Below are 15,956 nucleotides of genomic sequence, written 5' to 3'. Positions count from 1 at the left end.
GCTGGAGTAACATGAAATCTCCCCTTTTAATGAGGATTTTGGTGAGAAATAGCTCAGTAAAGAAGTCAAGATGATTTCTTCACAGAAATACAGGAGAAATAATCCTATGTAGTTAAAGGACCCCTTTTTTCATCAAGAACATCTTTTTGTGAAAGCCACCTCTCAATTACTGTCTTTCATGTTTATAGCTGTTGTTCTCGAGTCCCTGTGAACTGATTCTTTCTGTGCCACTGGAATCAAGGCATCTGGTTCAAATACTCAATATTGCCTATTCCATTATCACTCAGGGTTTGTTTTCAGATTTATGGCTTTGTGCTAAAAAGTCTTTATCAGTATAGTCACATTTTACATTGCAAATTCACCCTTAACCCTGGCTTGAACCTCACATCTACAGAAGGGCTCATGTGCAGAGTTTAACAGCTGTATAGAAGCTGATAGTTAATTCAAATTAATGTCATTCTGGGATGCATTTGACTTGCATGGCCCCAAGAGGGCTGTGCTGCCGCTGGCACCAATGTCAGTGTCAAATTCTGCTTTTCAAAAAAAAAAAAAAGGCCTCCCGGATATCTTCAAAGGACTTTCCTGTAGGATAAATCACATGCCAGCTAAAATGCAGAAGGCCAACACTCCCTTCTTCACCCTTTCTGGGGCTTAATGAGGAGGATCAAATGTCTGTAGCCTGTGGTGAATTTGACATGAATGCTTAGTGACCTGTTATTTCCCTTTTGTCCACTTCTCTCTATTTCTTCCTCACCTGCCTTCAGAAAGTGTATTTTTAGCATAGTTTTCCTGGCTGAACATCCTGCTTTCTTTCACCTGAAGGCACTGATGTGTTCCTTCACTCCAGTGCTGCAGGTCCCCTGGGGCACATCCGTGTGCAGCAGGGTGACCTTTAGTTATTGCCAAGGCTGAGCTGAGGCTCTGTGGTTTCCTGCATAATCAGCCTGCTTGCTTTAAAATGTGCCAATCTTCTTTCAGCTCTCCTGCTGCTGTTTTATTTCTGTTGATCTCCTTTTAACCTTGGCTTCCCTCCAGACACTTTTGGTCCTGATGATAGAAGAGCATCTGTAACAACAGGCCGTCTATGGGATGGCATCTCTGCCCTCATGGGAGATGAGCCAGCCTTGTGCTCTGCAAGTGAGGCAACTCACTCTGGAAGTGAGTGGACTCATTCATTATTTTACAGACACTATTGTTTCTTTACTTGATGAGATAATTCTGGTTTTCCTTTATCATTACCTTAACAGCATTATGGCTAATACAGATCCTTATTAAATACTGCTTATAAATGGAGCATAATTCTGAGTTCCTGTACAGACCTGCTCATTCCCAGCAAGAGGAGATGATGAGCCTTAGTTTCCGGATTTCTTATAAATGCAGAATGAAGCTGCAATTAACTTGTGAGCAGAGTCATATTGCTTACATTCTGCCTGTTTGCTTTGTGTTCAGTACGGGTTCAGTGTAAGAAGAATATAAGGTTCAAGAAACAGGTGAAATGTGCAGCTGAGCCCTCTAAGTAGAGGGGAGCTGCAATGGCCAGGTGTAGCTGTCATTTATATCCTGAACACACCAGTGCACCCAGCCTGGCTCTGCACTGCCACCAGACTGTGGCACACGTGAGCCAGGGGAGCTCTTAAGGCTTATTTCTGTAGATGTGAAACAACCAAAGAGTTTTATTGAAAAACCATTCAAGCTTGTCAAATACTATGTCCATGTTGGATATGTTTTCAGGGAATCATTAATCATTTATGCGCAGTGATTTATGTTGATACATTTTTAATAGTCACTAGGAAAATTACATCCCTGACATTTCTGGGTTTACTTATTTTCATTGTGGAATATCATTAGTATGAAATTTGTGGTCAATACAAATGAGTGGAGGGATTCATTCCTGCAGTTGAGAGAAAGACTATTAACAGATAAAGAAGTTTTTATGTATTGCATGACTTTCTTTTAAAGAGATTGTCACATTGTCCCCATGAATCTTTTAATATGCTGAACAGAATGCACCAAGGGCCAGCCTGAGTGTTTAGGTTCTTTAAAATCTTTTAGGCTGTCATAAATACCTGCTGAGAAATGGCGAAGTGTTGCAAATGGTGCATTCCCTTCACTTCTGCTTTTTATTTGGTTTTTCTACCTCGTGGTTCTTCTGTAACACTAATTAGTTCAGCAGAAAGAGAAGCAAGGTAGCCACAAATGGAATTTTACCATGTCATCTTTAAGAGACCCTTGTTGAATGAGCCAAATAAATATTTACATTGACTGAGGTTTCAGAACGTTGCCATAGATACAGGTTTAATCACTGGACAAGTCAAATTTTATTATTTTTGAGAGAGAAATAGTAATCGGATCTGAGACTAAATGCAATATTGATTGGCTGCCCTGCAACTGCAGAATTCTTGTTGGAGCTGTATTGCCATATTTACTGGGTTTGGATTAAATGTAAAACAGTGTATTTGTGTCAAATATGGCAGTGATCTGCAGAAGAAATGTTTCCCAAAGTGGAAGAGAGCTTGCACTTTCTAATTGTGTGGTAAAAACGTCTATTTGGAAATGAAAGCTTAAAATGTCAGTTTTCTTCCAAAGGAAACATTAACAGTAGAAAAGTGGGTGGTGGAGACTTGGCAAAGATTGAGGAAAATTGTGTGTTCCTGTGAGAATCCTCTGAACCGACTTTCTGGTGTCCAGCAGGGGAAGCTCAACTTCAGTCCATGAGGATGTTTCACCTGCATACCTGACACCGTGAAACTGAGAGGGGTTTGGTATCTTTGAGATTTCCAGTGCTCTCAAATGTGGCTGAAGTTAAGCTGATGAGCATAAGAAATGATCACGGGAGGATGTGGGGGTTAAAGAGGACATGGAGTAACAGTATGATCCTATAATCTTTGCTTCCTTAAGAATCTAGCCTAAATGTTTTGGCTTGCTGAATCATTTTGGTTTGCTTCAGGCATTCTTATACATACATCTCTCAGGTCTCATTGGTGACTAGGAATTTACTAATGAGGTGTCATATCTGGGGCTTAGGATGTTGTGGGGGTTTTTTTGTTTTATTTTTTGTTTTGCATTTCCATTGAAAATTTACTTAAACCTAATGATGTTCTGAGCCTCAGTACAAACCATGTTTTTCAGTCTGATCTCAGCTTTTCCAAATGACATCTCCAAACAGCTTTTTCTTAAAGATCACATTTGGTATGCATGTGCATCATCTCAGGGAATGACTGCATGTCTGTCAGAGCATTTACAGGACTGCTCTGGACATTGAAGAGCCAAGAAGTTGTTTTTCCTTGTGCTCTCTGGCATGCAGGCACGCAGCAGCTGCCTCGATTCAAAGGCAAAGGAGCAGACTGAGGCTGCTGTGGTCGGAATGGACTTTGGGCTTCTGTTGTTTCAGAACTGATACAGCACCTCAAGAGCTTTGCTGCCATCAGCAAGTGAATGTGTACCTGGGTCTCTGGAATTGCACTCTGACATTTTGTGGGTATTTCCCTTCTGTCTAAGCAGATGTTTATCATGGACGCTGTTCCTTTTTCATGTTATGCTCTATGTCAGTTCTGGCCAGCACAATGTCTTTAAGAAGGATGTAATTGCTTGTCATAGAATTGCAGGCTCACCTCTGTTTGAGCTGGGTTTTGGATGAAGACCCCTGCACAATCTGTAGGAGTGCTTTCCCCCTTCCCCCTAGCTCTGCAGCCTTTTGGTTCAGCTGGAAGCACTGAAACAGACCAAGGTCAATGAAAATTCTCCCACCTCACCCCAAGCAGTGCCCTGTTTGCACTTTGTGCTGCATTTGCCAAGTGATCCTTATTCCCATAGGCCTGTGAAGTCTTGCATGAATGAGCTGGCATTGCTAGTGCTATTTTGACATAAACTGTGCTTCTTAGTGTCAGACCCCAGCAATGGGGACATTTGATCATTCAGAAACATCTGTTTGGCTGCTGGTGTAGGGCTCTGTGTGGGTCACTCTCTGCAGGAAGAAGCTCTTTTCCTTAAAGAGGTGTCTGTGCCAAGAGCTGGCAGAGACAGAGTTGGCTGGATCCAGCCAAAGGTGCCGGAAGAGACTTTGCTCTGAATTGCTTATTGATTCCTTCTTGCTGAATGACAGCATTCTTCCTCAGTCTGGAAAAGGAGATGTTTGCGTTCCTGCCAAAGGAAAACGTTTGGGGTTTGTGGTTTTATTTTTTCCTTTGGATGCTTTTTCTTTGGCTTACTTTTTAATGAATTGCAGTGTCTAGATAAGCATCATTAGCAAAACTTCTCCGTGTGCAGAAACTTTGTTTTCAAGGAGCTCTACATCTCCTCTGCATGGGCCAGCACCTACATCCAGGGAAAAAACAAGCAGCCAGTTCAGTGGTGAGAATTTGTCTGATTGTGTGGAAGCTCAAGTTGTCCCCAGCATAAAGATGAAGGAAATGCAGTATCATGGAGAAATAGCTGTGCTCTGCTGCTTCCTGAGCTGATAGTGCAGTCTGTGTCCACAGCTGCCTTTTATCCAAGAGGTCGAGGTTTTATAGAGGTATAAATCTTTCAACATCTGCAGCGTGACTCACTCTTTCCCTCTAGCAGCCTGGGTGTTTTACTCAGTTAGAAAGATGGGACCACAGAGGAGGATTTATTGTCCTGTTCCAGCTTATGGCTTCACTGTAGAAGCCTTCTGGTGCATATAAGCAGGCAGGTTAAAGGAGCCACTCTGAAGAAGACAGCAGTGGAAAAGGAAGCCTGGATGGAGAAAGTCAGAGGTCAGTATTGGCAACATGTTCAGCCAGGCCTGTCCGTCTTTGCTGTCATTTTTCTTCTCATAAAGAAAATGAGAGTGTAGACATGGGTCTCCCTGCCTTGTTGCCCCTCTATCACCTCTGGAGTTTAACACTATGAGACAGCACCAAACTGCTGCAGAGTTCCAGAAATGCAGGAAATCTCCAGGCTGGCCCTTGCACTGCAACCATTTTCTAAAATAGTTTCTTGTCCTTCCCATAACTCCTCCGTCCTGATACACCACTGGCAGTCCCTTTACACGGATATCACCAAAGTAAAATTCCCAGCTTCATTATTAGCATCCAGCTAGCTGAGCAAGCAGGAATTCTGACTGAAGATTGTGCTGGGAACAAAGGACGGGTCAGGCTGCTTATGCTCAAGGGGCAGAAAGCAGCAGCACTGGAGAGTGTTTGAGATTCAGAATATATTTCATTAGCTGCACAGTTACATCTGCTTTTTTATTTCCCTATGGACTACGAGAAATGCTGTGTGTTTGCCTTTCCTAACTGACAGCTGAGCCAGGAGATATTTGGGCATTTCTTGATCTTGTTTTATGTGCCAGTGCCTTGGACTTAACTCTGCAGGTGCTGGCTCCCCCAGGCTCTGCCTGGGCACCCCAAGTTGCTCTGTGCTGTTTTGCTGGGGTCTGCTGGTGAGCTGCACTGCTCCAGCCATGCCCTTCCCTGCCTCTGGAAAATGCCCCTTGCTTCACCCACCTGCAGGACTGCCCTTCCAGAGGTTGTCACCCCACAGTGACAGGGCATGATCCCTGAGGTTATCAGGATCAAGGTGTGCTGCTCCTGGCCTGCAGCTCTGGTGGCAAAGCCTGTGACTGTCACACTGTGTTCCTGAGGCTCTGGGGCAGATTGCCACGACGTGGTCTAACAAAACAGGAATGGAAAGGCAACAGGACAGTGTGCTCTGGCAGGGCCACCCAGCAGGAAGCTGTCTGTGCTTTTTCCCTCAACAGGCACATCTCAAGCAGAATGTGTGCATCTTCCAAACATAAGCCACAGCTGGTCACAGCATCTGTGACTGCTGAGTTTACTTGGAAGGTGGGTGCACCCCCTGCTCTTCATCTGCTCTTGTGTAAATCACTTTATCGTCAGTTGTGCAAAGCACGACGCTTTTTCTAACCCCTGAGCATGCAGGCAACGTGGAGAGGAAGTGACAGGTACCTTGGGACTGAACTGTCAGGGGTGTGATGCAAATCACAGCCTCAGAGTTCATTTTCTGAGCAAATGAGGGCGCACTCGGCCATAGCAGACATTGATCCCTCAGCCAGCTGGCCATGAACTCTTCTACACAGCGGGGCCACCACGACAGGCACCTGGGGTGAGCCCCAGACGTGCCCCACTGCCATGGGTGGGTCCAGCCTTACCTTGCAAGCCCAGCAGGAAGGTTTGGCAGCTGTACCCCAACCCCAACTCTTTGCAGGGCTCCAGAGGGACTGCTGGACACTGAACCAGCTGAGGGCCAGACACCAAGGTGTGTTCCCAAGATGACGCAGCAGCAAAGACGACAGAACAGCTTGGTTTGATCCACACAACTATTTCTTTTTTAATTATTAACTTGTGCCTTACAATAGAAGAGGAAAGAGTGCGAGCAAACAATTTGCTGGTTCCAGGAACTACTCTGGCAGCACTGCAAGGGCAGCAAGGTCTGGTGATGATAACCCTGCCAGGGCACTGACACACAACACGCGGAGTCTCCGGCTCTTGCAAAAGCGATCGCTGGCAATTTAAGGCATTGAAGGAAACCTATGGTTATTAAATCCTAGATCAAATTTGGCACACGTTGGAACAGTTAGAGCGGAGACAAGGATGCTTTGCAGGCTGGTGTTCAGGAGTCCTGCTGCTTCCCAGTGCTGGCTGGGACACAATGCTAATCTGGGCACAGGGTTTTCATGTGAAGACTGTGCAGCCAAACAAACTGTCCCTCCTATTTGGGGACAGTGATACCACGTGAGGTGCTGCACCCCACAGCATGGAGGTGCCTTCACCGCCAATGTAGCAGTTCCCTGCCCTGTGCCTGCTGCTTATAAACCCCATGTGCCTGACTTGACTAGTGCTGTCAGAAAACAAGATTTGTCAGTACAAAGAAAAATTAACATTCCTTATAGTTCCAAACATACGTGGCTGAGATCAGATGTCAAGTGTGGTTACAGTCCAGTATGACTAATTCTGTGCTTCTAGGATTAAAAGTGGATGGCTACAGTTTGAGGAGTGGGGAAGATTTTAGCTGTACATGGATTTGGATAGTTGATGAAGGTATGTAGCCTTGAAACTAGTTACAGTAAACATGTTGAGTTGTTTCCCCCCCTCCCCAGGGAGCTGGCTCAGCAGCATTCCCAGCTGGCTGCCCCTTGTCCGCCGCAGGAGAGAGGGAGTGTGCTCCGAGTGCCACCACCACAATGACCAACATGCATCTCTAGCTACCTGTCCTGTGTGCCCCTACCCCATTTAAAAGGGAGCAATGTGCCAAGCTCGGCCTCTGTGTGGCAGGACCCGCAAGGAAGCCATCCCTGGGTGTCCCCAGAGGGGTTATGTGTTCTCAAGGGAAGCTTCCTGCGAGCCCAGTGCAGCTTTGTGCCCAGAGGAGCAATTTCAAGGCCGAGTGGAGACTGTTCCCCCTCAAATGTTTGTGAACAGGGTCCTGATGGTTACATCTTTGCATTTGCAAGGATTCCTCCATGCAGGTTTAACCTCCCTCTTTTCTTGACAGAGGTTATGGTCCCCTCAATCACCTCAGCCCTGCTGGATGATACTTTAGAGGTCACTTTAATAACCTCTCCTTGCTCCTCCTCTTTGAAGGATAGAGTAGAGGAACTAAAGCTCCTTGGCTGGAAGGAGTAAGTGGGGCTAGGAAGAGAACTGAGTGATGGAAGGCCGCTGCTTCCCATGTTGAAGAGGGTCTCCTCTCCCTCCAGCAGCTTCCTGAAAGCACATCACAAGGGAAGAGGTTAGTATGGGGATGTGAAACATCTGCAAAACTTGAGAGCAAGTTGTGCCCTGCAGGCAAGTCCAAGCCATCCCCACAGGGCACACTGCACCATGAAACTGATTCAAAATCATATTTTGGTCAAACATTTCTGGAAGACTTGCAATATGGGGTACATGAGAGCAACTTTCTCCCTTCTTTCCTCCCCAGAAACACCAGGAAAATAAATACCTGAAGCACAGCCTATTGCATTTACTTTTAACTTTGCAAGAGAGACAAATTTCCAACCCCATTAAAAAATATTGCTTCTGGGATGGCTGAGGGATCTGGTTCACAGCTGGACATGGAGCCGTGGCTGCTCCCCAGGCAGGAGTATGGCACATCCAGGCAGCAGAGATGAACAACATGCTTGTGGTGCTCCTTGAAAATACTCAGGTATTTTCTGGGCCCTTGAAAATACGTCAGCTTAGTGGGGTCAGGGGATTGGGTTTGGGAAATGTCCAGGTAGAGCAGGAATAGAGCAGCCTTACCTGTAGGCAGCTATCTCAATATCAAGGGCCATCTTGACGTTGAGCAGGTCTTGGTACTCCCTCAAGTGCCGAGCCATCTCATTTTTGGTGTTTCGCAGGTCATCCTCCAGCTGTCCAATGGTGTCCTGCAAAGGCAAGGGTGCTCAGCTCTGTATTTTGTAACAGGGACTTCTTCCACATTCCCACTCTGCTTTGCCCATTGTAGAGACAGGGAAGTTGCAATGGGCAATTGATGGCACATCCCACCAGAGCTTGGGACCATGAAACCTCATGCTAGCAGGGATGAAGAAACAGGCAAAGCACTAGGCATGGCTTGTGAGCAGGTGCAGTGGGGGAGGTTTTTAGCCATTGATGGATTTATGTAGTTTCTCATCTGCAGCAGGGTGTGTGAGATGGGCAAATAGTGCATGGTGGTAGGACCCCCAGTCCTGTGAGGGACAAGGCAGGCTGCTACAGAGGGAAGTTTTGGGCTTAAACATCATCAAAGTAGAGGCAGTGGCTCAACAAGACAAGTGAAAGCACCTCACACTGCAGCAGCAGAGAAGAAAGGCTGCAGTCTGGATCTGCAGGGCTTAAGAAGGGTTGGGACATGCTTCCAGGAGCTGGAAAGAGAGGTGCTGCTGCAAGGTGTCCCCAAGGTGGGGAAGTCTGTCACCTTGGGAAAATGCCTCAGAGCCCTGGAGTGGGGAATTCTAAATGCAGGGATCTGGGGAGGTTACAGAGACAGGAGCTTGCCCTGCAAGAGTCAGAGTGCTCAGCTGGACAATGGTGTCCTTCTAGCATCTTTCCTGTCAGCTTTTCCCTGCCTTTTGTCCCTTATAATCAGTTCTACTGTGAATGTGGAGGACTGGAAGGCCAGAATTCCTGCTAACAAAGGAATCTTTTCTTCTATTTTTTTTTCTCAGAAAACAAGCAGTCTGTATTTTCCCCACATGCATCTAGGTATCTAAGCAGCAGCTTGAAAGCAGTGAAACCTTTCCCCAGTCAGGTTTCCCGCTGCCAGCTGCCCCACTGTGCCACCAGAGGAGCGTGATTTGGAACAGGAATGAGTCAGCAGTTAGCACTTAAGCCACGATGCAGCCCTTCCTACAGATCCCTGCAATGGCCACTGCCAACCTCCACTCTCCTGCACCTCCTCCCGGAGTCAGGCCTTTGCAATTGCTTCCAGATCCTTTGTTCCAGCAAACGCTCTTTGTCCTGTCACATCATCCTCATCTTGTACCCTTCCCATTCCTATCATGTCTGCAGCTTCCTCTCCTGCCTAACCTTCCTCATGGACAGTGCAGAGGCAGTCATGGCATGTGGAGCTGCCCAAAGAGCAGGGAGCTGTGCTGACCCTGATGCAGCGGGACCCACTGGAGCAGAGCCCCTTGGAGTAGGAGCTCATCCTGAATGCAGCATGGAGCATGTCACAGTTGGATTAGCTGGGCACAACCAGCCTTGCAGGACATTTAGGAGCCATCCTTGTGGTCCCTGCTTTGGCCTGTGCTCCTCGACCATTTTCCACAGCAAAACATCTGCAGGAAACTCTGTCTCTGAGGAGATCATTGGGGCATCAGCTGAAAAGCCCCAGAACATGCACGGCTGCTGCTGCTGTACAGGTTAAAGCCTCTGTTCTGATGCAGACAGATTGCTGCTGCACTGAGCCAGGGCTGGAAGGCATGACTTGAGGTGATCCCCACCCTGGGACAGCTCCACTCTTGCTGCTGTGACTTTATGCCTCCAGCCTTCTTCCCTCTGCCTGTAGTCCACATGAACAAAAAGCTCTTTCAAAACTGATTGTCCTTGTTCCTGGTCTGCACCTCTCTTCCACACTCCAGCTCTACCAGCTGGTAGGATAAAAACCCCCTCCTCACATCACTGCAAACTTGTCCCCTAACAAAAAACTCTTGCATGGTTCAGATTTGACTGAGCAGCCCACAATTATAGACATGTACCTGCTTTAGCAGGATCATTTAAAAAGCTCAGACAATAGGAATATCATTTTTTAAGACACACTTCCAACCTTTTTCACTGTTTGCAGCCAGGGAAATTACTTAGCTGCTACATATGCACATTGCTCAAAACACTTTTAAGTATTGCTACACATAAAACAGGTCTTGAGGGTCATACAGGAAAGCACTGCCATGCTGTCACTAAAGCAATTTCGATTATGGTGCTGTTTAATCCAGTTGCTTGATTTTTTTCCCAACTGACAGGTTGCTCCCAGGACCCCTCTTTCACATGGCATCAAGAGTATTTAAGAAGATTACTGCGTAATAATTTTTTCACTATAGAAAATATTTTATATTGCCTGTTTCCACAAAAATTGTTGAAGACCACCTCAGCTATTCAGGAAGCTTGCAAGCAGCTTGGAACTAAGACACAAATTCTCGAGTGCCTGGCAAAATCTGGCCTTGGGAATGACAAGGCATAACTTAGGCTCTCCAGGTATGATTAAAGGCAGTTATTTTAGTATTTAAAAGGAAACGGCTTGATTTAGAAATCACAGATCATTTAACTGCCATATAATGGAACAATCTCATGATTCATTTTATTATAAATCATGAACATTTCCCTGTAGCAAGAAAACGTGGCAATACTACAATAATGGAATAAGAGATATGGAGCACTCACTGTCTGCCTTACATGAGTCTTTCCATAAACATAAAAGATGCTGGGATCTGCCTGCAAGTCCAGACTTAACCTTTGCAGAGCACCAATTTCTGCAGTGCAGGTGCCAAGAGCCAGGCCACAGGGCAAAGGGCCAAGCCTGGGCAGACAGCTTCGAGGAATTACCCACAACAATGTGCAGGCAATTTTGGACCTGATCCTTAAGTGACAGGGCAGGGACAGATCGTTGCCCCAAACTACCGTGTGCAGGGATTTCCCCTGCAGGAAGGGAGTGTTGGAGGGGGTGTCCATGCCTGCTTCCCCGAAATCTGCCCTGTGGGGTTTTGCCTCTGGATAAAGGGTGAAGGCAACAGGCAATGCCGTGGTAGGGCAGGATCTGTGTACAGGGCAGAGAGGCACAATGCTGGGGAGTGGGAAGGCTGCAGGCATGCCTGGTGCTGCGCAGCGCTGCAGGGGCACTGCCTGCATGGGTGGGAGCTGCGCAAGGCAGGAAGGGTGGGTGCCGTTCCGTGCTGGGGGTGTTTTGTGTAGCGCGGCATTGATCGGGACAGCGCAGGCGATGGTGCTGAGCGATGCGGGGTGGGGGCGGCACTGCATGAGGCCGGGGTGTCCAGCGCTGCACAGAACTGCGGGAGGGGCTGCTGCAGGGGACACAGCTGCGCTGCGGCACTTCGCAGGCCGCGGAGATGCTCAGCGCTGCACAGGACCAGGGGAGAGAGAGTGCGGGGTCACGGGTACCGGTGCGGCACCGTGCCCGGTGGCTGCGTGGGATGAGATTCCCGGTACTACACATTACAGGGGGCGGCTGGTGGGATGCAGGTGCCGACTGGTGCGGTGGACCGGAAGGAGAATGCTCGGTGCTGCCCGCTGCCCGGTGCTGCCCGGTGCCAGGGGAGGGGACAGTGAGGACGGTGATGATTCCCGGCGCACCCGGCTCACCTGCAGGCCGGCGGCCTCGGCGTTGTGCCGCTCCTCCAGCTCCTGCAGCTGCCTCTCCAGGGACTGGTGAGCGCCGCGCAGGCTCTCCATCTCCACCAGGCGAGCCTGGAGCTGGCGGCGGCACTCGCCGGCCTCCCTGCGGCTGGCGCGCACGGCCTCCTGGCTGCGGGCCGCCCGCTCGTGCAGGCGGGCGCAGCGGGCGCGGTACCAGTCCTCGGCCGCCTGCAGGTTGCGGGCCGCCAGCGCCTCGTATTGAGAGCGCAGCTCCCGCAGCGCCGCGGCCAGGTCGGGCCGCTGGGCCGGCGGCGGGGCAGCGGCCGGGAGCGCGGCACCCAGCTCGGCGAGATGCTCGGCGTGGGCGCTTCGCAGCGCAGCCAGCTCCTCCTGCAGAGCCGCCGCCCGCCTCTCCAGATCGGCGCTGGCGCGGGAGGCCACTTCGGCCGCCTGCTGCCGGGAGCGCAGCGCCCGCTCCGCCTCGGCGCGGCTCCGCGCCTCCTCCTCGCAGCGCGCCCGCAGCCGCTGCGTCTCCTCGGCCAGGCGCGCCCGCTCCAGCGCCGCCTGCGCCCGCTCCCCGTGCGCCTCCTCCAGCCGGGCGCGCAGGGCGCGCAGCTCCCCGCCCAGCAGCTGCCCCAGCCGGCGCGGCTCGTCCGAGCGCTGCCGCAGCGCCGCCAGCTCTGCCGCCAGCGCCTGGTTCCGCTCCTCCAACGCCCGCACCCGCTCAATGTACCCGGCGAAGCGCTCGTTGAGGCCCTGCAGCTGCTCCTTTTCGCTGCCCCGCGCCCGCCGCGGCTCCACTCCGCGCTCCCTCACCGCCTCCGGCTCCGCACCCGGGCGCGCCCACCGGCCCGCCGGCATCTCGGGGCGCCGCGGGGTCTCCGAGAAGAGGTGGCGGTAGGAGGCGGCCAGCGCCGCCGGCTCCGTGCTATAGCTCATGGCGGCGGAGTGGGACCGGCGGTGGTGTCAGCGCTTATGTACGGCGGGGCGGAGCGCGGCGTGGAGCGAAGGGGGCGCGGGGCGGAGCGCTCCCGCAGGGAGGGGGCTCGGTGCGGTGCGGTGCGGTGCGGTGCGGTGCGGTGCGGTGCCGCCGCGGCAGGAGGCGGCAGGAGCTGTCCGTGCGCCGCGGTGCTGAAAAGGGCTGTGGCAGCGGGCGGGGCACGAGGCGGGGTGGACGGATAGAAGGACGGATGGATGGATGGACGGACGGACAGAGGGATGGATGGGGGGATGTATGTGGGGAAACAGGACATACGGAAGCAGAAGGAGCATGTAAACATGCACAGGCATATAGACAAGGTCGTACACACACACAAAGAGACAGATGGATGTACAGGCATGTGAAAAGGGTCAGGCGCATTCACAGTAAGACACAACACACCCACATGCTCGGAGCCAGAAAGACAAAGGGACAAGCAGCCTTTGTTCAGAGAGACAAACAGATACACTGGCAAGGAGACGCAGAAAGGAAGAGAGACAGAAGGAAGCGGACAGAAATAGGCAGGTGGAGAGAGAGAGTCAAGCAGGCTTTACTTGTCTCTCACCCAGAGAGACACAAGACAGACACACAAGTGCGCACACACATACACAGATCACTCTTGCTGGGGTATACCCAGCTGTCCCCTCCAGTGCTCAAGGGAACCTGTGCTGCACATCTGTATATGGGCTGAAGGTGCCCTGGGGGGGGTTGGTTCCAGACCCTCTTCTCTGATAAGGATCAGGATGCCTATGGCTGTGGGATGTTGACGGGGGCTGTTAGGGTGCAGAGTTCCCTGGAGTTCCCTGGAATACACCTGGAGGAGGGTGTGACCAGGACAAAGTCTGATAATGGTCAATCCAGATGTATCACAGGTGATACATAGGGAGGATTTTGCCTTGAGGTTGTTTTCCAGGAGGTGAAACACTTCCATTTCTCTACCGCCCAGGCAAGCGGGCTGGGCCCTCCCACTGGCTACAGTTTGCTGGTAGTACCCAGGACTGCATCACTGACAAGAAGGGGGGTACATGCACACCCCACCTCCAGGCCAAGTGCAGTGCCTGCACCCCAGTGTAGGACTTCCAAGAGATCAGGGAGAAGTGACTGGTTTCTGGGAGCAGCAGCACAAAATACAGCTATGAGATGGAAAGACAACTTAATTGTTATCTAAGTGAGAGAAACATAGTGAAATGAGCAAATATTTGGATCCTGTCCCCTGTTGTGCATCTCTGTGCCACAGAGATCTACACTGATACCCCGTTCCTCTACTCCACTCATCCCTGTTTGTCCTCACAGGTGACAAGAGGACAGCATGAGGGAGCTCCAGCAAATGAGCAGGGAGGACAAACAAGCCAGGGCTGGCATTGGAGAAAGCTGTGACTTCCAAAACAGCTGTTGCTGTGGTTGAGCAATACCTTCAGTGCAGGTAGCTCAATGTGCAGCTGCAGCGTGAGCTGTACACTTGCATAATCCAAGCAGCTCACGTTTTGATGGCAGAACATCCCAGGCAGAGGGCCTTGGCACAGGTGGGGCTGCTAAGGCTTGTTGTGGCCTGGGCTGCCTAGCTCACACTGTCAGGGTAGAAATCCTCTCCTTGGTCTGTTTTTTTCCCCTAGGTATTTCACATACTCCTCACACACGAGTGCGCTTTAACATTTCCTCAATATCTCCTACTTTGCACTACAGTGTCCTAAGTCAGGGGTTTACTACTGATCACAGAACTGAGAAGTTTCCAGCTCTACTTAGTTATGTGCATGGCATTGCTTTGATGACTTTGCTCTGATGCTTATTACTGATGATAGAGGCTTCTGTGGTTCTCTTTGTCACAGAAAAGTGGAGTGCAGCTTACACTGCCACCCTCACCTATGCTGTTTTAGCACTGCCATACATATGTACCCTAACAGCTGAGTTGGGAGTGTCACAGTCTCCTCCAGCACATGGACTACAAGGTAGTAGAACTGCTGACTTCCACGGGGAAAGACTCTGGGATAATCTCTTTGTTTCCCAATGGGTCAAGGTGCTCTGACATCATTCTACACACCCAGAAGGAGGCTGCATGAAACAGTTGAGACTGGTACCAGACCTGTGCTGGAACCACGTGGCTGAATGAGTACAAGGGGTCAGAGTCAGTACATTACAGTGATCACTGCTGTCCTGCAGAACAAGGCTGTGACTCAATAGCTGGAGAAAAGCTGTACACTGGCATGTCAGACCTGAGAGATGACAAGCTGGACAAGTGGGCACAAACCAAAAGCAGAGCAGTGCCTGTGATGTGTTCAGCATCAGGAAACCTTGACACTTGAGTAACTGTTGGGACACAGAGGCACATGGCACCAGGAGGAATTTTATAAGGCTAGAAAACAAGTAGAAAACCAGAGAAACAGTCCCATAATTAAAAATTTTGCACCAATGAAACAACGACGGGTTGTATTAGGGATTAAATTTCCCAGGACCATTCCATACCTTCTAGTTACTTCAAACATCAAGTCTTGTATGTGAGACAGCAGAAGGACTCCTTAAAGCTCTGTGATACTCTCTGCACAGCATCTGCCTGCTGACGAGGCTCATTAAACCACTTATCTCCTGAGCTGCAATCTGCCTGGGCTTGTGAGTCACAGGAAAAAGCCATATTCTGAGCTGTGCACACACAGCAATGGGACACACACCTCCTGGCCAGCACAGCCCATGAAACTAGTGCTCTGGGGAGCTGATTCACCACCCAGCCTCACCACAGCAGCTTCATGAGACGGAAATGATTGCCAACAGAGAGAAAAAGGCAGATCCCTGTGTCTTCCAGGAGGCTGCTGCCAGATCTCCTGTGGCATAGGTGGGTCTGTGGCAGGAGGGAGAGCTCTTTGTCTCAGGGCAGCAAAGTCAGGGAGAAAACATGAAAGTGGTAAACACTCATGTAAGGAGGATCGATGCATTTGCTTAATTGCACACACACAAACACACTAATAAAAATAGGAAGATGGTTGTACTGGATCCCTCTAACTCAGGAGTTCACAGTGGGAGATTAATGCTTCTTTGGTATAACTTTTCTGGTTCTGTCTGTCTGCAGCTCTAGGGCTTCCCAGACAGAAGTCATATCCCTGTTTGCTGGCCCTTATCTAATCAGTGCAAGTTCACGTCCTGCATGCCATTGTGCTCTGTAATCCACAGTCTGATAATGCACTCTATGAAAAAACATCTTTTTTCATTTTTCAGAGTGG

General features: G+C 50.0%; 1 protein-coding gene across 1 annotated transcript; it reads right to left on the bottom strand.

Annotated features, from left to right (window-relative positions):
- Nucleotides 1–6,287: 6,287 nt before the first annotated feature.
- On the bottom strand, nucleotides 6,288–12,722 carry INA (internexin neuronal intermediate filament protein alpha). Its single transcript, XM_014883749.2, has 3 exons — nucleotides 11,775–12,722; nucleotides 8,223–8,347; nucleotides 6,288–7,688 (listed from the first exon to the last, which is right to left on the bottom strand). Exons 1-3 carry the CDS (start codon nucleotides 12,705–12,707, stop codon nucleotides 7,415–7,417), a joined length of 1,332 nt encoding a protein of 443 aa, XP_014739235.2. The 5' UTR covers nucleotides 12,708–12,722; the 3' UTR covers nucleotides 6,288–7,414.
- Between the last annotated feature and the right edge of the window lie 3,234 nt (nucleotides 12,723–15,956).

Source organism: Sturnus vulgaris, chromosome 8, assembly GCF_052056855.1.
Source record: "Sturnus vulgaris isolate bStuVul1 chromosome 8, bStuVul1.hap1, whole genome shotgun sequence".
NCBI classification, from domain to species: Eukaryota; Metazoa; Chordata; class Aves; order Passeriformes; family Sturnidae; genus Sturnus; species Sturnus vulgaris.
The sequence above is the reverse complement of the archived record's forward strand: the minus strand, read 5'-3'. Positions and strand labels throughout refer to the sequence as shown.